The 23455-nt window shown below is 39.9% G+C and overlaps 1 protein-coding gene across 1 annotated transcript; it reads left to right on the forward strand.

Annotated features, from left to right (window-relative positions):
• The first annotated feature begins 12028 nt into the window (after positions 1–12028).
• Positions 12029–22465, forward strand: LOC142497054 (indolethylamine N-methyltransferase-like). Its single transcript, XM_075604322.1, has 3 exons — positions 12029–12320; positions 12496–12703; positions 20443–22465. Exons 1-3 carry the CDS (start codon positions 12173–12175, stop codon positions 20870–20872), a joined length of 786 nt encoding a protein of 261 aa, XP_075460437.1. The 5' UTR covers positions 12029–12172; the 3' UTR covers positions 20873–22465.
• Positions 22466–23455: the final 990 nt, after the last annotated feature.

Raw genomic sequence — 23455 nt, forward strand, 5'->3', positions numbered from 1 at the left:
AGACCTGGAAAACTGCCAGAGCTGTCCCAATCTTCAAAAGTGGGGACAAAAACACTGTCTCAAACTACAGGCCAATCTCTCTTCTCCCAATACACACTTGCTCTCATTCATGCCTCACTGTCATCTCCTCCAATGCAAATGGTATCAACCTTTTCATTAAATACTAACTAACCTTTAAACTCGCCCCACAAATTAAGCATCCCAATAGCCTGCACTCATGGCTATTATCCCACACACAGTCACTCCTACCAGCCATTGTGGCCAAGCACTGCCATCTACAGCACTTATTCCCTCACCTGCTATCTCTGTAAATTCCCCTCAAACCTTAGATTGTAAGCTCTTCAGGGCAGGGATTTCCTTTCCTATTGTCTGATTTTGTTGACTATACCAAGCCAAAATTCCCTAGCCAATTCCAATCTGGCTTTCAACCTAAAACTCCACTATAATTATTCTGCTAAAAGTTTGCAATGCCTTGTATATAATGTATACCCTGCTTATTTATGTAACTGCATTTGCAATTATGTATCACCTGTCCTTTAACTCTATGCCTAGAACATATCCAAAAACGAGAGGTGACTCCCAATGCACCACTTCCTGGCAAAACATTCTACAAATAAAATAAATAAATTAGCAACTAGGATGTTGTTTGCTTAATCAGCAGAATTAGAATTATATATTATACAGTGATTTTAAAAATAACTACTGCTTATAATAAAATAGGACACCTATGGAAAAAATAAATGGTTAAAAGTTATAAAATACATCACATATTCAGATAATAGTCAAATGCTTTTGTATAGGACTTATACTAATTTCTTGTAATATAATCTCTTTGCACAGTGCTGAGCACACTGCCAGCTTTATTTTTAAAGACACTCAGCATTATTATTTATTTGACTACAAAATAATTTCAGTTTGTTTATCTCGGGCAATTAGCCAGCCCGGGTGTTTTGCCAAAAGCAGACCTAGCAGATAACAAAACAGCTTCTCCGTCTTCTAAATATTAATTACTGGATTGAAACTTCAGCTTAAAGTTAAAAATGGAGCTCTCTCCACAGCAATAAAAACGAAAAAATGTATGGCCTCTCAAAAATAAAAACGGGACAATTATACAACTGAGGTTAAAAGGGGGGTTTTTTTTGGCACGGAGATAGCTTATGAACACACCATATATAATTTAAACAATACGTGTGAGCTTAAAATATTTCCAACATATCCTAATCCTATAGAAATGCAATTGACGTGTTTTTACTGGTTTACACACACAGAAACCACAATACAGACACACAAAGAACAGAGACACAAACTTCTCTCCTACACAGCCAATCAACTTTTCATAAATAACCTGCTTTTAAAACTAATTTTTATGCTCCGGAGCTTTTGAGTTATTTTTAGTATCTTTTGTTCATTCCATTGGAGAAAAAGGGGGGGGGGTGTCGCGGTCTGTGCTGCTGTTATTCTGATTCTCTTTCTAGTTGACATTTGAACAGAAGGAAAAAGAATATTTTCTGGTTTAAAAGACCTATTCGTGTGGCCAGTACGAACAAACCTTTTCGTTTTTACCAGTAACAGGGCTTCTTTTTCATATGTCCCTTCTTTTGCGTTCTCTTCTCTTAGGGCTGCTCTGCAATTACTAGCAAAATGTCCTGCCTTTTTTTACAATTATAACACTTTCTGTCCCTTCCAAACAATATACACAGCCTCTAATTGTACCCCAATTTCTGCATATAAACCTTTCATAAAAATAACCCTCAATACCTACTTCCTCAACACCATCATATGCCTTGATTATCTATCGGCAAATTCACTTGCTATTTCTTTCCTATTCACTTTATATTTAACTTATTATATTAACTTCTGTCCTGGCAATGGTTAAAATAAATGCAGTGGGACCCTCCTGTCCCTCAACAGAATTCTTTTGGCCCATATTAACGTAAGGTATGTTTCCCTGTGGGATTCAAAAACACACGAGACGGCGCTCCCTGAGCTTCTCAATCCCACAAAAAAAGACCCCTCTTTCATTTAAACATCTGCGCAAATTGTTGGTAATAGTACTGTACAAACAGTTGAAAACACAGTTTAGGTAGCGCTAACTATATGGATAATCAATCCCTAAATTAGGGGGCTGCCTATATACTAAAAAACTGACCCCCTGGTCAGATAACAAGAAAGGGAAAAAAAGATTAGTATTTGAAAGGCGCCAACATGAAAGGATATATTCACCACCAGGAGGAGACCGATGAGGATTCCAGGTGATAAAGATGTGCTTAAAAAAAGAATAAAAAAACACAGAACATAGTGTAATACTGTTAAAACAAACAACATATACTAATACTAATTATATATCAGCTGAGATCAAGGGTGAATTGAAAATGACAACATTTAATAAAATAATTAAAACACATGGACATACAAAACATGTACAAATGAAAATTACAATGGGTAACAATTAAGGACAATTAATATGGGACCATGTAACAGCTGCACTGGGTGGATTGCCCACTCACCGGACGAAAGATATATACAAGCAGTGGATATATCTGAGAGTATCCCCTCTCTCTTTTCAGCTACCACTGCTACCGCATCAGCATCAGGGTCAGGGAGATGGTTGTAACACGCCAGACTGTGTGTGCCTCTCTGGATCCTCGCTTCCCCGCAGCTTGGCAGATTTAGCACAGTGGATGTGTGCAGCTTCCACCGCTGCTGCGCCGAGTTTTGGGCCAAAAGGAAAAGCTGTGCACGCTAGACAGCGTGGGCCTCCCTCCGCACTGGCGTTCTCTCCTTGCGGTTTCCAAACAGCAGATTCGAGCGGATTAGATGATTTTCAACAGCAGATTCGTCACGGAACTTGCAGGCAATAGCAATGCACTGGTTCTGGTCCACACGAAATTAACCCTACGCGTTTCGAGAGCGAGCTGCTCTCTTCCTCAGGGGTTCTAACAATATGTCCCACAGTGTCCTCTTATATAGGTGTCCAAATTAGTCCAATTCACCCTAATCTAATTGTTGCACATGCGCAATCAACAGTATGTGGAAATCAATGTCCCTTTACTCGCACATGGTGAGTGGTGAGTGGTTCTCAATGGAGGAAAGACAAATATAAACAGTTAAAAATAACGATCTCAGCTGTATATATATATATAAACATATTATAATATGTATATGATGAATTATAGCAATGGATTGGTGATAATAAATAAAAATATAAACCATACGGTGAGGTATGTATTTGTGCAATATATTATAGTGAGTGCTGTGTATATACTAGCACAGAAAACCGTGCTGTGAAAAAGCTTTTAAATTAAGCTGTGAAATAGTGTGTATATGGAACATATATAATGTACTATGTGATTTCAATAATAATCTCCTATACGATTTGGGATTAAAATATATGTGTTAATAGACGATAAATTATGTATCATATAATATTTGTGTAAAAAAATATATGTGTAGTGATTTACAAATATATAACAAGAAAATGAATATATATGTGTAATGTACATAAACTCGAAGTAAAAATTATATAAAATTTTTTTTGTGAATATATGTGCTTATAAAGTGACAATATTTATCAATATAATGTGAAAACATAGTGTTTCTTCCAATATTTTACATAATAAAAAATTACACCAATCAATAAAAATTACACCAATTAATAAAAAATGTATGCAGTACAATATTTATACAATAATATATATCATCTTAATACTAATTGTATGCAATACAATATTTGTACATTAGTATCATCTTTATTACACCCTTTAATGTAAGAATCAAGAATACAAACAGAATGGACAAACTACTATTTGAATTACTTAACCAGAAAAGGTTTCAAATCAAAGTCAACGTTGAGGCCAAGTGGGGATAGGGTCTTTAGCTCGTAAATCCAATAAGACTCCCGTCTCCCCAATTGGCCTACAGCGTTTCCACCTCTCCAGTTTGGGGTGATGGTTTCAATTGCCGTACGTTTCAAACCAGTGGGATCTTGGTTGTGCACTTGTTGAAAATGATGAGATACGTTGTGCGTTGTTAACCCTCTCCTAATGTTATATATATGTTCATATATGCGTCTTTGGACGGGTCTGGTAGTCATACCCACATATTGCAGACCACATGGACACTCCAAGAGATATATTACAAATGAACTTTTACAAGTGATGTGTTGTTGAATAATATAATTTTTGGATGTCTTATTAGATGTGTATTGAGATGTTTTAGTACTATATTTGCACGCAGTGCACCTATTACATGGGAAGTAACCTTTATTTGTGACATTATTACGTAACTTTGGTTCTAAAGGTGGGCAGCTAGGGGCTAATTTGCGTCCAATATTTGGAGCCCTAGTGAATACTATCTGAGGATGTTCTGGCAATATCCCTTCAAGTTCTTTATCTTTTTTGAGGATGGGCCAATATTTTTTAAATATTTTCCTTATATTTGGTGCCATCTGATTGTATTGTGTTATAAAACTAATATTAGCATTTTTGTTTTTATCTTTGTTCTTATACTGTAAAAGATTAGATCTTTCCATCGCTGCCACTTCTGTTATCGTATTGTCAAGATCTTTTGGAGAATACTCTCTATCCAGAAATTTTTGCTTTAGATCTTTAGCTTGACTATGAAATGTTTTGGCACATGAACTATTCCTTTTAAGTCTGATAAATTGTCCCTTGGGTATATTTTTAACCCAAGAGGGATTGTGGTGACTGCGTGCATGGAGATAATTGTTTGCTTGTACGGGCTTAAAATAAGTGCAAGTTGCTATTTGATCATGATCGGCCGAAATGAGTAAATCCAAATATTCTATAGATGTTGAACTAGAATTAAAAGTGAATGTTAAATTATATGTGTTTTGATTCATATAGTTTTTGAATTCTTCTAAGTGCTCTAAAGTGCCGGACCATATAAAAATAATGTCATCTATGTAGCGCCGCCACAGGACCAAATCCGCTCCAAATGGGCAACTGGACCATATATGATGTTCTTCCCAGCTGCCCATAAATACATTTGCATAACTGGGAGCGAATTTGGTACCCATGGCGGTGCCACACACCTGTAAATAATACTTGGACATAAAATTAAAAAAATTGTGTGTTAAAATAAATTGAATTCCAGAAATAATAAATGACTTTTGGTCTGTTGATAAGGTAATATCTTTATCTAATGTATCGGAGATTGCTTTGCATCCTTGATTATGGTTGATAACTGTATATAAAGAGCTTACATCAGCTGTGACAAAATAATAATGTGATTTCCAATGGATGTCCTTGAGGGTCTGCAATATGTGGGTAGTGTCCCTAACATAGGAGGGCAACTGCACAACGTATGGCTGGAGTTTACTATCAATATACTGGGAAAGATGTGAAGTTAAGGATTGTATACCCGATATTATCGGTCGGCCGGGGGGAAAGTTTAAATTTTTATGGATTTTTGGTATGATATAAAATAAAGGAATACGTGGGTATAAATTATAAAGAAAATCAAATTCATGTTGAGTAATGATTTGTTGATCTAAACCTGTAGTGAGTAATTTACATAGTGATTGCTGATACTGAATAGTAGGGTCAGTGGGGAGGGGTTGGTATGTGGACACATCTCCTAGAATCCTAAGGGACTCCTCGATATAATATGATTTGTCCATAATTACCAACCCCCCCCCCTTTGTCAGCAGGTTTAATGATTATTGTATCATTTTCCTCAAGTGCACGTAGAATATTTTTATCTTCCACACTTAGATTGTCATGTTTGATTTTAAAGTTACGGCTTTGAACCTCAATATCATCAGTGACCATTTGGGCAAACGTATCCACAAATGGACCACTCACAAATCTCGGGAAAAACGTTGATGGGTTTTTAAATGTTTTATTTTTTTGGGGTGCAACAGAGATGGGTAGTTGACTATTTCCATCTAATCTGGTAAGCGCATCCCTTAGAAAATATTTCTTGAGGCATAGCTTTCGTACATAGCGTTGGATATTTATGTACAACTTAAAGCTATCGGGGCCTGTTACTGGAGCAAAGGATAATCCCTTAGCTAATAAGTTTTTCTCCCTTGCTGTAACTTTGTATTTACTGATATTAAATATATTATTGTTTATAGGTTTGTTTCTTAGTGTTTTGTTACCTTTTCCATTCTTTCGCCCTCCTCTCGTTCCTCTAAGGTGTTTTTTCGCTTTTTGTTGTGTGTATCTCTTGTGGATCCATCTCTCCCCAGAGGCAATAAGGGACCTATTGGGGAGAGATGGATCCACAAGAGATACACACAACAAAAAGCGAAAAAACACCTTAGAGGAACGAGAGGAGGGCGAAAGAATGGAAAAGGTAACAAAACACTAAGAAACAAACCTATAAACAATAATATATTTAATATCAGTAAATACAAAGTTACAGCAAGGGAGAAAAACTTATTAGCTAAGGGATTATCCTTTGCTCCAGTAACAGGCCCCGATAGCTTTAAGTTGTACATAGATATCCAACGCTATGTACGAAAGCTATGCCTCAAGAAATATTTTCTAAGGGATGCGCTTACCAGATTAGATGGAAATAGTCAACTACCCATCTCTGTTGCACCCCAAAAAAATAAAACATTTAAAAACCCATCAACGTTTTTCCCGAGATTTGTGAGTGGTCCATTTGTGGATACGTTTGCCCAAATGGTCACTGATGATATTGAGGTTCAAAGCCGTAACTTTAAAATCAAACATGACAATCTAAGTGTGGAAGATAAAAATATTCTACGTGCACTTGAGGAAAATGATACAATAATCATTAAACCTGCTGACAAAGGGGGGGGTTGGTAATTATGGACAAATCATATTATATCGAGGAGTCCCTTAGGATTCTAGGAGATGTGTCCACATACCAACCCCTCCCCACTGACCCTACTATTCAGTATCAGCAATCACTATGTAAATTACTCACTACAGGTTTAGATCAACAAATCATTACTCAACATGAATTTGATTTTCTTTATAATTTATACCCACGTATTCCTTTATTTTATATCATACCAAAAATCCATAAAAATGTAAACTTTCCCCCCGGCCGACCGATAATATCGGGTATACAATCCTTAACTTCACATCTTTCCCAGTATATTGATAGTAAACTCCAGCCATACGTTGTGCAGTTGCCCTCCTATGTTAGGGACACTACCCACATATTGCAGACCCTCAAGGACATCCATTGGAAATCACATTATTATTTTGTCACAGCTGATGTAAGCTCTTTATATACAGTTATCAACCATAATCAAGGATGCAAAGCAATCTCCGATACATTAGATAAAGATATTACCTTATCAACAGACCAAAAGTCATTTATTATTTCTGGAATTCAATTTATTTTAACACACAATTTTTTAAATTTTATGTCCAAGTATTATTTACAGGTGTGTGGCACCGCCATGGGTACCAAATTCGCTCCCAGTTATGCGAATTTATTTATGGGCAGCTGGGAAGAACATCATATATGGTCCAGTTGCCCATTTGGAGCGGATTTGGTCCTGTGGCGGCGCTACATAGATGACATTATTTTTATATGGTCCGGCACTTTAGAGCACTTAGAAGAATTCAAAAACTATATGAATCAAAACACATATAATTTAACATTCACTTTTAATTCTAGTTCAACATCTATAGAATATTTGGATTTACTCATTTCGGCCGATCATGATCAAATAGCAACTTGCACTTATTTTAAGCCCGTACAAGCAAACAATTATCTCCATGCACGCAGTCACCACAATCCCTCTTGGGTTAAAAATATACCCAAGGGACAATTTATCAGACTTAAAAGGAATAGTTCATGTGCCAAAACATTTCATAGTCAAGCTAAAGATCTAAAGCAAAAATTTCTGGATAGAGAGTATTCTCCAAAAGATCTTGACAATACGATAACAGAAGTGGCAGCGATGGAAAGATCTAATCTTTTACAGTATAAGAACAAAGATAAAAACAAAAATGCTAATATTAGTTTTATAACACAATACAATCAGATGGCACCAAATATAAGGAAAATATTTAAAAAATATTGGCCCATCCTCAAAAAAGATAAAGAACTTGAAGGGATATTGCCAGAACATCCTCAGATAGTATTCACTAGGGCTCCAAATATTGGACGCAAATTAGCCCCTAGCTGCCCACCTTTAGAACCAAAGTTACGTAATAATGTCACAAATAAAGGTTACTTCCCATGTAATAGGTACACTGCGTGCAAATATAGTACTAAAACATCTCAATACACATCTAATAAGACATCCAAAAATTATATTATTCAACAACACATCACTTGTAAAAGTTCATTTGTAATATATCTCTTGGAGTGTCCATGTGGTCTGCAATATGTGGGTATGACTACCAGACCCGTCCAAAGACGCATATATGAACATATATATAACATTAGGAGAGGGTTAACAACGCACAACGTATCTCATCATTTTCAACAAGTGCACAACCAAGATCCCACTGGTTTGAAATGTACGGCAATTGAAACCATCACCCCAAACTGGAGAGGTGGAAACGCTGTAGGCCAATTGGGGAGACGGGAGTCTTATTGGATTTACGAGCTAAAGACCCTATCCCCACTTGGCCTCAACGTTGACTTTGATTTGAAACCTTTTCTGGTTAAGTAATTCAAATAGTAGTTTGTCCATTCTGTTTGTATTCTTGATTCTTACATTAAAGGGTGTAATAAAGATGATACTAATGTACAAATATTGTATTGCATACAATTAGTATTAAGATGATATATATTATTGTATAAATATTGTACTGCATACATTTTTTATTAATTTGTGTAATTTTTATTGATTGGTGTAATTTTTTATTATGTAAAATATTGGAAGAAACACTATGTTTTCACATTATATTGATAAATATTGTCACTTTATAAGCACATATATTCACAAAAAAATTTTTATATAATTTTTACTTCGAGTTTATGTACATTACACATATATATTCATTTTCTTGTTATATATTTGTAAATCACTACACATATATTTTTTTACACAAATATTATATGATACATAATTTATCGTCTATTAACACATATATTTTAATCCCAAATCGTATAGGAGATTATTATTGAAATCACATAGTACATTATATATGTTCCATATACACACTATTTCACAGCTTAATTTAAAAGCTTTTTCACAGCACGGTTTTCTGTGCTAGTATATACACAGCACTCACTATAATATATTGCACAAATACATACCTCACCGTATGGTTTATATTTTTATTTATTATCACCAATCCATTGCTATAATTCATCATATACATATTATAATATGTTTATATATATATATATACAGCTGAGATCGTTATTTTTAACTGTTTTTATTTGTCTTTCCTCCATTGAGAACCACTGCGCATGTGCGAGTAAAGGGACATTGATTTCCACATACTGTTGATTGCGCATGTGCAACAATTAGATTAGGGTGAATTGGACTAATTTGGACACCTATATAAGAGGACACTGTGGGACATATTGTTAGAACCCCTGAGGAAGAGAGCAGCTCGCTCTCGAAACGCGTAGGGTTAATTTCGTGTGGACCAGAACCAGTGCATTGCTATTGCCTGCAAGTTCCGTGACGAATCTGCTGTTGAAAATCATCTAATCCGCTCGAATCTGCTGTTTGGAAACCGCGAGGAGAGAACGCCAGTGCGGAGGGAGGCCCACGCTGTCTAGCGTGCACAGCTTTTCCTTTTGGCCCAAAACTCGGCGCAGCAGCGGTGGAAGCTGCACACATCCACTGTGCTAAATCTGCCAAGCTGCGGGGAAGCGAGGATCCAGAGAGGCACACACAGTCTGGCGTGTTACAACCATCTCCCTGACCCTGATGCTGATGCGGTAGCAGTGGTAGCTGAAAAGAGAGAGGGGATACTCTCAGATATATCCACTGCTTGTATATATCTTTCGTCCGGTGAGTGGGCAATCCACCCAGTGCAGCTGTTACATGGTCCCATATTAATTGTCCTTAATTGTTACCCATTGTAATTTTCATTTGTACATGTTTTGTATGTCCATGTGTTTTAATTATTTTATTAAATGTTGTCATTTTCAATTCACCCTTGATCTCAGCTGATATATAATTAGTATTAGTATATGTTGTTTGTTTTAACAGTATTACACTGTACAAACAGTGCCATTCACTGGCCAACAAAATATATTTATATTCTCTTTTCGTTCTCTGTATTCATTTTTTATTATTTTTGTCTGCAGACACACAATCTTTTGAGAATTTTTGGTTTCCCATTATTCCCCTGTTACAGCAATCAAATTTAATTGACCTGTACAATACTCCTGATACAATAATCAAATTTTATTGACCTGTACAATACTCCTGATACAATAATCAAATTTAATTGACCTGTACAATTTAGCGTTACAATAATCAGCGCAAGCTGATTACGTACAACTCTTTTGGCATGCTATTGTTCTGAATAGTGTAAATATGCAAATAAGGACCTGTCACGAGACTGTTCCCCAATCATATTTTTTCACCATAACTGTACCAAAGAAAAAACTTGAATTACTTCAGCGGGTCCAACCCAGTCCTGATAAAACTTATACTTTTATAACATGGATACAGATAAGACCTTCTAAACAGATATCCATGAATAAACTCATTTGGTATGTTAATGACAAGACAGAGCAAATGTACAATCAGGGACCCGTCCTGCTCAGACAACAAAAATATTTATCACAACCCAGGACGGTCTGAAAACAATCCCTTAAGCATACAAACTAACAAAATGCTATCGTTTTTAGTGCAGACAGACTTGATGATACATACCGTAGACCACAATAATTGCACAATTTTAGTGTCATATCAGATGGATAATTTCTAAAATCCTAATGACAAAATATTATTCAGGCAACAACATTAACAAACACTGATCAGCAGCATCCCATGTGAATATATGTGCAGAAGCTTATCACATGCTCTGATAATTGCTGAAATACTGCGATGCCAACCGAGCTTCTACTATTCTACCTTCTCAAGCTGCAACTTAAGGCCTGGGACCCGGTGCGCTTGGCAGCGCGGGCGGCCACATGCGAGTTCCCCACCAGCAGGGGAATCCTCCGAAGCCGGTCCCGGTCCCCCTTGGCTGCACAGCTCACTACATGCTGTGATGCGTCAGCCGCTACGGGATACAAGAGAATGGTGATCCCTAGCGTTGACGCGTCACGTGGTGTGGCTGTGAGCCAATGAGGAGGGGACGCTTCGGGAGGAGGAGAGGCTTCGGGGAGCGGGGAGGAGTGTGGGGGGAAAGCAGCGTGAGTGCCTGTCTGTGTGTGTATGTGTGTGTCTGAGTGCGTGAGTGCCTGCCTCTGTCTGTGTGTGTGTCTGTGTGTGTGTGTCTGCGTGTGTGTATGAGTGCCAGCCCGAGCCCGTGGAGGGAGGGATGGAGGGGGGGGAGAGTAGCGGGTCCCTCCGCTCAAGCCACGCCCCACCTCCCGCTCAAACCTCCCGCTCCGGCTCCCGCTCCCTACAGACCGCATATCGCGGCCTGTGTCTGTCAGTGCCCCGCCTGTCTGCAGTGCGGGAGCGCTGACGGAGGGAACGGGGCCTTAGCCTAAGGCTTCTACAAGTGCTACATAGAAGTAACAGGATCGTTACACCAAGGACACACACAATGGATTCCAGTCTCCACAAGCATTACCATGATGAAGAGTTTGATCCAAGATTGTATATAGAAACATATTTCTATCCTGAAAATAATGATATGTTTGAGGAGGTGGGTGTATATCCTATTACACAATTAAAAACATAAATAAAAACATGGGTGAAAGTGCCCACTCGTACTTCTCATACACGAATCACACTAAAAAAAACATTTTTTTTTTCTGGCAAAAGAATCATCACAGACAGACTTGGTGTTACATAGACAATTATAAATGCAAAAACGTATTGTCATGTGTCATGTCAGATGGATAAATTCAATAATTATCCATGTGAAAAAAAAATATTATTCAACAACTTTAGCAAACACAGATCAGCACTGTCCCACGTGAATGTTTGGACAGAAGCTCATCACATGCTCTGAAATACTGCGATGCCAACCGAGCTTCTACTATTTTACCATCTGAAGCTGGTACCTTAAGGCTTCTACACGTACTACATAGAAGTAACAGGATCGTTACACAAAGGAGACGCACAATGGATTCCAGTCTCCACAAGCATTACCATGATGAAGAGTTTGATCCCAGAGTATTCATAGACACATATTTCTGTAATGGAACTAATGATATGTTTGTGGATACGCTTGTTTATCCGATTAAACAATTGTTTAAAACGTTCTCTTCAGGTACGTTCATTTATAGTTGATATTGAAGTTACTGTAAAATATTATTAACATTTTTGGTGAACGGAAGTATGTGAATAAGCTCTTATATTTTCTTCAATACTTTGCTAATGTAAATACAATTGTTGTAAAAAATGTGTATTTTCTTATTTTTGTATTTTCTAACCGTTGAATGCAGGGCGTGTGAGAGGGGAAACCCTGCTTGATGTTACCATGGGACCACTCGCTTTCCATCTCTTAACCGCCTGTGATTACTTCAAAGAGATCAATGTGATAGAATTTACTGACGCAAATATCAGGGAATTTGAAATGTGGAGGAACAAGGAGCCTGGAGCTGCTGACTGGTCTCACGCTGCAAAAATTATTTGTGAGCTGGAAGGAAAGAGGTAAAGTATATTTCAGTGTGTCAGTGTGGGGAGAGAGTGTCAGTTTGAGGAGATAAAGTATCAGTGAGGGGATGGAGAGAGAGAGTCAGTGGGGGAGGGGGAGACAAAGTGTCAGGTGGGGGGGAGAGAGGGTCATTTTGGGGGGAAAGAGTGTCAGTGGGGGGAGGGTCAGAGAAAGGGTTAGTTTGGGGAGGGTGAGAGAATTTCAGTGGAATGGAGAGAGAGTCAGTGGGGGGGGGTGTCAGTTGGGGAAGGAAGAGTGTCAGTGAGGAGAGGGAAAGAGAGTCAGTGGGGGAGGGGAGAGAAAGTGTCAGTGGGGAGAGTGGGAGAGAAAGTGTCAGATGGTCGGAGAGAGTGTCTGTTGGGGAGGGAGAGAGTCAGTGGGGGGGGCTGAGAAAGTGTCAGGTGGGGAGAGAGAGTGTCAGAGGGGAGTGGGTGAGAGTGTCAGTGGGTGGGGGAGAAAGAATGTCAGCAGGGAGAGGGGGAGAGAAAGTGTCAGATGGGAGGGAGAGAGTTTCAGTGGGGGGAGGGGCATATAAAGATTCAAGTGGGGGGTAGAGAGTGTCCGTGGGGAAGATGAAAGAGTGCATCAGTTGGGGAAGGGGGAGTGAGTGTTTCAGTGGACGGGGGTAGAGAGTTTGTCAGTGGGGAGGGGGGATAGGGTGTGGCATTGGGTTGAGAGAGAGTGTCAGTGGACAAAGAAAGAGTGTCAGAAATAGTATCAGTGGCGGGGAGGGGTGAGAGAGAGCCAAGAAGGAAGCAGCATGGATAGCAGGAGAGAGGGCTGTGTGTATGTTCTTGTATCCATGTGGGCAAAGAGAGTATGAGAGTATGGAATGAGACAGTGTCAATTTCTAGAGAGAGAAAGAGGGAGAGAGGGAGTGTCAGTTGGGGGAGAAAGAGAGTGTTAGTGTGGGGCAGGGCAGAGAAAGTGTTGGTGGGGGAGGGAGAGACTGTCAGTGGGGTGGAGAGAGAGTCAGTTGGGGAGTGTCAGTTAGGGGAAGGAAGAATGTCAGTAAGGGGAGGGAGGGAGAAAGTCAGTGGGGTAGGGAGGGAGAGAGTGTCAGTGAGGAGAGTGGGAGAGAAAGTGTCAGGTGGGGGAGAGAGAGAGTGTCAGTTGGAGAGGAAGAGAGTGTCCGTGGGGGAGGGGCAGAAAAAGTGTCAGGTGGGGGGGAGAGAGTATCAGTGGGGGAGGGAGAAAGAGTGTCAGTGGGAAAAGGAGAGAGTATCAGTAGGGAAGGGGAAAGAGAGTGTCAGTTGGGGAAGAGGGAGAGAGTGTGTCAGTGGGGGGGCAAGAGTTTGTTAGTGGGCAGGGGGAGAGAGTTTGTCAGTGGGGAGGTGGGATAGGATGTGGCCGTGGGTGGGAGAGAGAGTGTCAGTGGCAATGGGCAAGAAAGAGTGTCAGTGGCAAGGAGGAGGGAGAGAGAGCCAAGAAGGAAGCAGCATGGATAGCAGGAGAGAGGGCTGTGTGTGAGTTCTGGTATCTGTGTGGGCAAAGAGAGTATGAGTGTGGAGTGAGAGAGTGTCAATTTGGAGAGAAGAAGAGGGAGAGAAGAGAGGGAGGGAGAGAGAGAGAAGAGAGGGAGGGAGAGAGAGAAAGAGAGGGAGGGAGAGAGAGAGAAAGAGAGAGAGTGCGTGAAGAGAGTGTCAGTATGGGGAGAGAGAGTGCCTGTGTGGGTAGAAGGAGAGAGTGTCAGTGTGGGGAGAGGGAGAGAGTGTCAGTGTGGGGAGAGGGAGAGAGTGTCAGTGTGGGGACAAGCACATGAGAAAAAAAGGATTAGTATTATAAAAGGCGCCAACAAGAAAGGATATAATCACCACCAGGAGGAGACCGATGAGGATTCCAGGTGATAAAGATGTGCTTAAAAAGAAAGTAAAAAAACACAAAACATAGTGTAATACTGTATAGACAAACAACATATAATATAATTAATTATATATCAGCTGAGATCAAGGGTGCATTGAAAATAACAACATTTAATAAAATGATTAAAACACTGGACATACAAAACATATACAAATGAAAAATACAATGGGTAACAATTAATAAGACAATTAATATGGGACCATATAGCAGCTGCACTGGGTGGAGTGCCCACTCACCGGACGAAAGATATATGTAAGCGGTGGATATATCTGAGAGTATCCCCTCTCTCTTTCCAGCTACCACTGCTACCGCATCAGGATCAGGGCCAGGGTGATGTTTGCAACACGCCAGACTGCGTGTGGATCTCTTGGTCCTCGTTTACCTCGCAGCTTCTGGCAGGTTAGACACAGTGAATTTGTGCAGCTCCCACCGCTGCTGCGCCGAGTTTGAGGCCAAAGAAGTCAACTGTACACGCTAGGCAGCGTGGGCCTCCCTCCGCCCTGGCGTTCTCTCCTCGCGGTAGTTGGTGAATTCCAAACAGCAGATTCGAGCGGATTAGATGATTAACAGCAGCAGATTCGTCCCCTGCTTATTTATGTAACTGCATTTGCAACTATGTATCACCTGTCCTTTAACTCTATGCCTAGAACATATCCAAAAATGAGAGGTGACTCCCAATGCACCACTTCCTGGCAAAACATTCTACAAATAAAATAAATAAATTAGCAACTAGGATGTTGTTTGCTTAATCAGCAGAATTAGAATTATATATTATACAGTGATTTTAAAAATAACTACTGCTTATAATAAAATAGGACACCTATGGAAAAAATAAATGGTTAAAAGTTATAAAATACATCACATATTCAGATAATAGTCAAATGCTTTTGTATAGGACTTATACTAATTTCTTGTAATATAATCTCTTTGCACAGTGCTGAGCACACTGCCAGCTTTATTTTTAAAGACACTCAGCATTATTATTTATTTGACTACAAAATAATTTCAGTTTGTTTATCTCGGGCAATTAGCCAGCCCGGGTGTTTTGCCAAAAGCAGACCTAGCAGATAGACCTAGGGTTCCCTGAGGAAGAGAGCAGCTCGCTCTCGAAACGCGTAGGGTTAATTTGCTGGGACCTGAATCAGTGCATTGGAATTGCCTGTAAGCTCCGTGACGAATCTGCTGCTCTTAATCATCTAATCCGCTCGAATCTGCTGTTTGGAATTCACCAACTACCGCGAGGAGAGAACGCCAGGGCGGAGGGAGGCCCACGCTGCCTAGCGTGTACAGCTGAATTCTTTGGCCTCAAACTCGGCGCAGCAGCGGTGGGAGCTGCACAAATTCACTGTGTCTAACCTGCCAGAAGCTGCGAGGTAAACGAGGACCAAGAGATCCACACGCAGTCTGGCGTGTTGCAAACATCACCCTGGCCCTGATCCTGATGCGGTAGCAGTGGTAGCTGGAAAGAGAGAGGGGATACTCTCAGATATATCCACCGCTTACATATATCTTTCGCCCGGTGAGTGGGCACTCCACCCAGTGCAGCTGCTATATGGTCCCATATTAATTGTCTTATTAATTGTTACCCATTGTATTTTTCATTTGTATATGTTTTGTATGTCCAGTGTTTTAATCATTTTATTAAATGTTGTTATTTTCAATGCACCCTTGATCTCAGCTGATATATAATTAATTATATTATATGTTGTTTGTCTATACAGTATTACACTATGTTTTGTGTTTTTTTACTTTCTTTTTAAGCACATCTTTATCACCTGGAATCCTCATCGGTCTCCTCCTGGTGGTGATTATATCCTTTCTTGTTGGCGCCTTTTATAATACTAATCCTTTTTTTCTCTTTCTTGTTATCTGACCAGGGGGTCAGTTTTAGTATTTAGGCAGCCCCCTAATTTAGGGATTGATTATATATATAGTTAGCGCTACCTAATCTGTGTTTTTATCTGGGAACAAGGACATGGAACAGATAACAAACTATATAGAATCGATGGGGATGAGAAAATAGGAAGGGGTCATGGAGGTAGAATGGGGGCAAGTGGGAGTTTGGCAAACAGCGAGACACCCATAGAAAGGTACTACTATAAACTTCTAAAAACCAAACCCAATTGATGTAGAAAGGGAGGAGCAGATAAGATAATAGTACAGGGTGAAAAAAACTGAATGCATGCTTACTAATGCAAAAAAACTGAATGCATGCTTACTAATGCAAAAAGCCTGACAGATAAAATGGAGGAGCTTGAATTAATAGCTGCAAGGGAGCAGTATGATATCATATGCATTACTGAAACATGGCATACATCGAAGAGTCCTTAAGGAGTTGAGTTCAGTAATAGCCAAAGAATTACATTTACTATTCAAGGACTCCATTTCTACAGGCTCAGTACCACCAGATTGTCGTAAAGCAGATGTGGTGCCTATTTTTTAAAAGGGAACTAGATCACAACCAGGGAATTACAGACCTGTAAGCCTGACATCAATAGTGGGGAATTTATTTGAAGGTTTAGTACAGGATTATATTAAGGAATACTAATGAAAAACAAAATTATTCGTAAAGTTATGAAGGATAGGTCATGTCAAACTAACCTTTTTAGCTTCTTTAAGGAGGTATGTAGGAATTTAGACCAGGGTAATGCAGTCGATGTGGTATACTTAGATTTTGCAATGGCTTTTGATATGGTTCCACAAGAGGTTAGTGTTCAAAATAAAACAAATTGGACTCTGTAAAAATATTTGCACCTAGACTGAAAACTGGTTGAAGGATAGACAACAGAGGGTTGTCATAAATGAAACTTTTTCAGGTTGGGCTATGGTTGTGAGTGGAGTACCTCAGGGATCGGTACTGGGACCCCTGCTTTTTAACTTGTTTATTTCTGACCTTGAGGTTGGCATAGAGATAAGGTTGCCGGGTGAGTTCTCCAAAAATACTGAACAAAATGGTGAAATGTACGAGGAGATAGAGACACACACACCTCTCACCTCTCTCTGCTCCATGCCGTTTTTCCTCTCCTTGGCCCTAGCCCCAAGCTCCTGACACGTCCTCCTGATGGGATGCTACTGGATAATGCACAAAAACAAGAGAAGCGGTGCACAGAGGCAAGGAAATTAACCAAACGCAACTCTAACAAAAAAGGCTATTTATTGAAATAAACAAACAAACAAAAATCACATAGCTAGGTAAGCTCTGACGCGTTTCATCCCGCAAGGGACTTTGTCAAAGAGTGACAAAGTCCCTTGCGGGATGAAACGCATCAGAAATGACCTAGCTATGTGATTTTTGTTCGTTTTTTTTTCAATAAATAGCCGTTAAGGTTAGACCTGCGTTTGGTTCATTCCCTTGCCTCTGTGCACCGCTTCTTTTGTTTTTGTACTGATTACCCCAGCTGGTGGCACGTGGATTCTACATACAGCAACAGATACTTACCCCAGTGAATCATCTCCTCTGCAGCGGGACACACTGGATACAGCGTGACAGCATGTATTCGTGGGTGGAGTGGGCTGAGGGTGTCTTAGCGTCAGCCAGGCTGTTCTTATTTAGGATGGTCAGTGATTCTTACTGTCACCCGTGATCACCCCTCCCCCTAACCTGCTTTATTTGTCCGCTGGGTTTATCATCTGCTTACTCATTAAGTACCTGCTCATTATATCATTATGCTTTATGGATTACCTACAGTACGCTCTCTAGCCATTGAGCACTAGTGGTAGGATCATTATCCTGCATTTTTCTACTGGGTAATGAAGCCAATGAGGATGGAGGAAGCTGCCCAGCACCCTAGCAACAGAAAACCTGCAGCCACCCAAGTCGGTCAGGTCACAATGTCCAGAGAGATAATACTGGACACATACTGTACATGTCCAGTATTACCTCTAATTTTGTACTAGACAGTGTGTCCAAATACAGGACATTCCAGTTCAAAACTGGACACCTGGCAACCCTGATTATAACTATCATTGAGCCTGTTTGTTTCAGCAGCTACAGTCCTCTTCCCATGCTCCTTGGTTTTGGTACGATCCTCTATCCCGAGTAGGGTTTCCAGGTGGCTTGTCCAAAAATTCTGGACACAATTGTGAAAAATGCGGCGCATTCAAAAAGTCGGCGGGAGGTTTGTTATTTATATATTCTCTGACTGTTACTTAACCCCACGTATGCAGGTATGTTATTTTTTTGTTCAAAATTACACTCCACGTATGCACCAATTTGCACTTTTTCATATTCTATGAAGTATGTGTGTGGGGTGCGTATGGGGGGGGGGGTGTGGTTGGTTTGTGTGCGGAATGTGTATGCGGAGTGTGTGTGTGTATGTGTGCCTGGGGTGCGAGTCATTTAAATATATTTTGTATAATCCAGTATCTAAGATGTCCTTTTTGAGCAAATGTATGTTATTTAGAGGGAGGTTTAGGAGGTATATAAATTGTGCAGGATTCTATTAAAATCGTTATCTTGTATTTTCATTTTGTCAATCATATTCAGTGCCTCAAAGAGATGTAATATAGGAGAAAAAAAATAATACAAAGAAGGAAAAGTGAATAATACATGAAAAACTGAGAAAATAGAGTAGCTAATAAGGATAACTGAATTCCATGTCATAAATACTTCTTAATTAGTGATTATGTAAAGACTGACTCTTTCAATAGGACATTAATGTTCCCAGCACACCAAGGAAAAATAAGCTAATAAAGGATCAGCCAAAAATCACATTTAAATAAAAAGTGCAGGGCAAGGGGGGCAACGTAACGTTTCGGGGTACAGACCCCTTATTCTGGCCCGTTCCAAGGTAGACCGAAGTCACCTGGTACTTCCCTCACCCTGTGACTAGGTCTCGGGAAACGTTGCGTTGCCCCCCTTGCCCTGCACTTTTTATTCCCCGTGTTTTTCTCTTCCTCTCCTTCCCTCTCTTCCTGATCCCTGTCTTTGTCCCTGTCCCCCTATATACACGTTTTCCCTTGGTTGCTGTTTGACCTTATATGCATCGTACATGTATAATTAAATTTGATTTTTGGCTGATCCTTTATTAGCTTATTTTTCCTTGGTGTGCTGGGAACATTAATGTCCTATTGATTATTTGAGAGAAACGAGGGTCCTCTCTGTTCCCGTCTGCACCCGTCATTGCTACACAGACTTTCTTAGTGTGTGCTGTCTGTACTTACTTTGTTGACTCTTTCAATGTTTCAACGCTTAATAAGAATACCTTATCATTCTACTTTCTGTCATAGGGAAAAAACTCAGTTTTCTGTGTGGAAGGTGTAAAAGATGTCAGGAATTGGTAAAACCTGAGATTTATTTAAGTCCATGCTGTACTGCACTGACACAGGTAGGGACATACTTACTGAGAAGTCTTCTGCTCATTTTGACGTTTTAATTATCTTATTCATTAGGAATGGGCGAATCCGTTCAAATCCGTTTCCCGGAATTATGCGCATTTCCCCCCCAAAATCTGTTTTGTGGTGTAAAATCCGCAAACAGACATGGTCGGTTTTAATCTGTGTGGATCAAAAAACTCCATTGGATACAACCTGTGGATGGATTTGTAGAATTCAATCCGCGGATTCAGCAATCCCTCTGCAGAAATGGATGATACAAATCCGTCCACGGGTTCCGGAATACGCGGAGTGTATTGATAATACTATTAATACTAATAATAATAAAAAATCCGCAAAACTTGATTCGCCCTTTTTTAAATTGAACCGCTAAAATCAATGCACCAAAGGAACCGACCAATCCGCAGCGGATCCAAATTCACCAAAAATATTTGCCAACTTTATCAGTCATTTGAGTGACACGTGTACATTATTTTCGGCACGCACCACTGTTTGCTCCAAAACGGCCACGTGATCCTCTTTCATTTTGTAATTTCAGCGAGGAGTGGGAAGGAAAGGAAGACAAAGCAAGAAGAGCAGTGAAACGCGTTGTCAAATGTGATTTCACCAAAGATAACCCTTTAGAGCCTGTATTCCTGCCACAAATGGACTGTCTGACATGCCTGTATGTCTTAAATGTTGTTTGCAAGGACCACAAGGCTTTGTGTAGCTATCTGAAAAAACTAGCGTCAATGCTAAAAATTGGGGGACATATGTTGCTGTTTGCGTCATATAATGGAACCTTCTATATGCTTGGTGAGCACAAGTTCTTCAGTCTGTCATGTGATGAGGAGTTTATAAGAGAGGCTGTTTGTGATGCAGGGTTCATCATTGAGAATTTGGAAGCATTACCTACTAAAAAGACCAACACTTTCTCAGATTATGACCATATTATGTTTATGATAGCACGCAAGGAGAGGGAGGTTTAGTGATAATAGGTATACAACAATGTATCTGACACTTTACCTACTGAATGACAAAAGTTCAGCAAGCATCTCAATGACTACTTACTGTATAAAATTAATTACTGTATTTCTTGGAATTTTACATTTGTAAGTGTAACTGCAGTGATATGACAGGAAAGTATATGTATGCATATATTTGTGTACACACAGTATATGTACATGTTTGACAAAACCTTTATTATGTATTCTTTACATTATCTTTACTATGTTAGAATTAGAGTAAGGTTATACTATAAAAAAAAGTAACCTAAGCTAGTGATGAACTTAGAAAGTGTCACCTGGAAGACACAGAAAATGCTTTACAGAAGACTAAGTCATCTTGTTATGATAAGGGTAATAAGGGGGGCAAGATCCTAGCCAATAAACTTAAGGGGTTAGGGTCTAAAACAGTGATTTAAGCTGAGTTAATAATGGGCACATATTTGATCAAATATAATCTACCAAAATTGCAAAAAGATGAGTTTAAGACCCCAAATACTAAAATAACAAAACTGAAATTATTAGAAGTTATCAAGGTTTTAAAATCCTCGAAGACCCCAGGACCTAATTGGTTATAAAATTATATTAATATCCTATCCCCAATCTTAATAGATCTTTTTAATACATTTTTGGAGAGAGTGCAGATCCTGGAACAGATGACAGGAGTGAGCATTGTGACACTAAATAAAGATGGTAAAGACCCAAATAGCTGTGACAGGTACAGGGTGATTTCCATGCTAAACACAGATCTTAAGATCTATAGTAAGATCCTTGACAATAGTTTAAATCCTATCATTAAACGTCTAAAGGACAATGAGCAGGTGGGGTGTATCAGCGTGGAATAACACTAGGAAAAGTATAAATATTCTAGATTATGTGAGTCACACTAGACGCAAAGCCATTCTATTAAACCTAGACACAGAAAAGGCATTATTCGATAGGATCAAATAAAGATTCCTAAATAAGACACTGGAAACATTTGACTTGAAAGAGTTGTACCTTAGGGGGGTACAAGTTCTTTCCAAAAATCCTACTGCAATCCTTAAAGACCCTGGGGGTGATTTTAAAATCACTAATGGGACAAGGCAGGGCTGTCCTCCTTCACCCCTGTTGTTTATAATAGAGCCACACACAGCCACAATCAGAGAGTCCCAATATTCAAAGTATTAATATAGGAGATGAGACATATAACCTCCCACTGTTTGTGGATATATCATTTTGACTATTTTGAAATATGTTCACATATCTCCCTAACTTACAAGCTACACTTGATGAATATGGCAGTCTATTCAGTGTACAAAGTAAATATGGATAAGTCGGCAGCCCTAAATGTAACCATTCCATGTCACAAAATCAAACGTCTTAAATTGAATTTCAATTACAAATGGAGGGAGACACATTTAAATACTTGGGCATATTGTGACAGGAGGGGGTAACCAGGTTATATAATAACGGTCAAGCCCGTTTGGTTACCCCTGCGCCATATATAAGGGTCCAAGAGTTGGCTCTTGGGCCCAGTAACATTGTATTATTGCATTTTACTGTCTTTAATAAAACCATTTTTTGTGTTTTTCCCTTTCTGGGCATGCAATCAAGCTTTTTGATGATAAATGTACTGGGAATCATGCCTGATTCTCAGATACATGTTGGCACATTTTCCCCGCAATATCTACCCTTGAAAACGCAAGCGCGACTCACCACAAGGGTACCCGGCTTCAGCACAGCTTAGAAAGGAGAAGAAGGCACAGGGATAAATATGTATTCCTGTAGCTGAGGGAATCCCTAGGTTAAGGGGGGTACCCCAGTTAGTGCCAAGGTGAACCACAAACATTATAGGGTTTGTGGGTGCCCCAACCGTATATAAGGTTGGGGGCACCCTGAGAGTCCAAACTGAGTAAAAGGGAAAGTGTGTGGGGAATAAGGCAGACAGAAATAAAACGACAACTTTGTTCCGTTCTGTTCCCTGTACCCCAATACCTTCATCTAGAGTCGCACATAGCTGTAAGGGTTCCCCGAGACTCAGAGTGTATTAAAGTATATTTTAATATGTTCACAGATGTCCCCATGTCCAAACATCCAGCCCGTGCAAACCCATTGGCGCTGGTATGTCTGCTAGACATCGGTGTTCAAAGCAGCCAGAGGATGTCCAGAGGTGCGAACAGCGCTTGGTTAGAGAGGAATGGCAGTCCTGCGGGATGCCACTTGTTCTGCCAGACCTAGGGGCGCCTGCCAAGCAGGTGGCTTTGGGATAGCTGGGGGGAGATGTGGCAGGCTTGCGCATGTCCCTTGGGTATTTCAAATTTCCCGCTAACCCGGCTTTTCTAGCTGGCTTGGCTCTGATTGGCTGCTTTAGAAAGTACCCACGCACTGATTGGCTGTGTGGCCTGCTTCTATTTTATGAATGAAGCTGTGAGCCAATCAGATGGTGTGTTCCCCTTGAGTCAGAGCCAAAAGAGCACGGGCGGGCTTTTCAAAGTTGTTTTGTGCGAAATAGCAAGGCAACCAGCTTCCATTCCAAGCCTGAAACTTGCCCGCCAGAGACTAAGTCCAGCATTTTGGTACCAAGTT

The sequence above is a fragment of the Ascaphus truei genome, chromosome 6, assembly GCF_040206685.1.
Source record: "Ascaphus truei isolate aAscTru1 chromosome 6, aAscTru1.hap1, whole genome shotgun sequence".
Taxonomy (NCBI): Eukaryota; Metazoa; Chordata; class Amphibia; order Anura; family Ascaphidae; genus Ascaphus; species Ascaphus truei.

Bases quoted from the DNA above. Each gene is read 5' to 3' on its own strand.
- LOC142497054 (XM_075604322.1), top strand. From the start codon at position 12,173: ATGGATTCCAGTCTCCACAAGCATTACCATGATGAAGAGTTTGATCCC. The intron at 12,321-12,495 runs GTACGTTCATTT...CGTTGAATGCAG, and splicing joins GTTTAAAACGTTCTCTTCAG to GGCGTGTGAGAGGGGAAACC. The intron at 12,704-20,442 runs GTAAAGTATATT...TTGTAATTTCAG, and splicing joins TGTGAGCTGGAAGGAAAGAG to CGAGGAGTGGGAAGGAAAGG.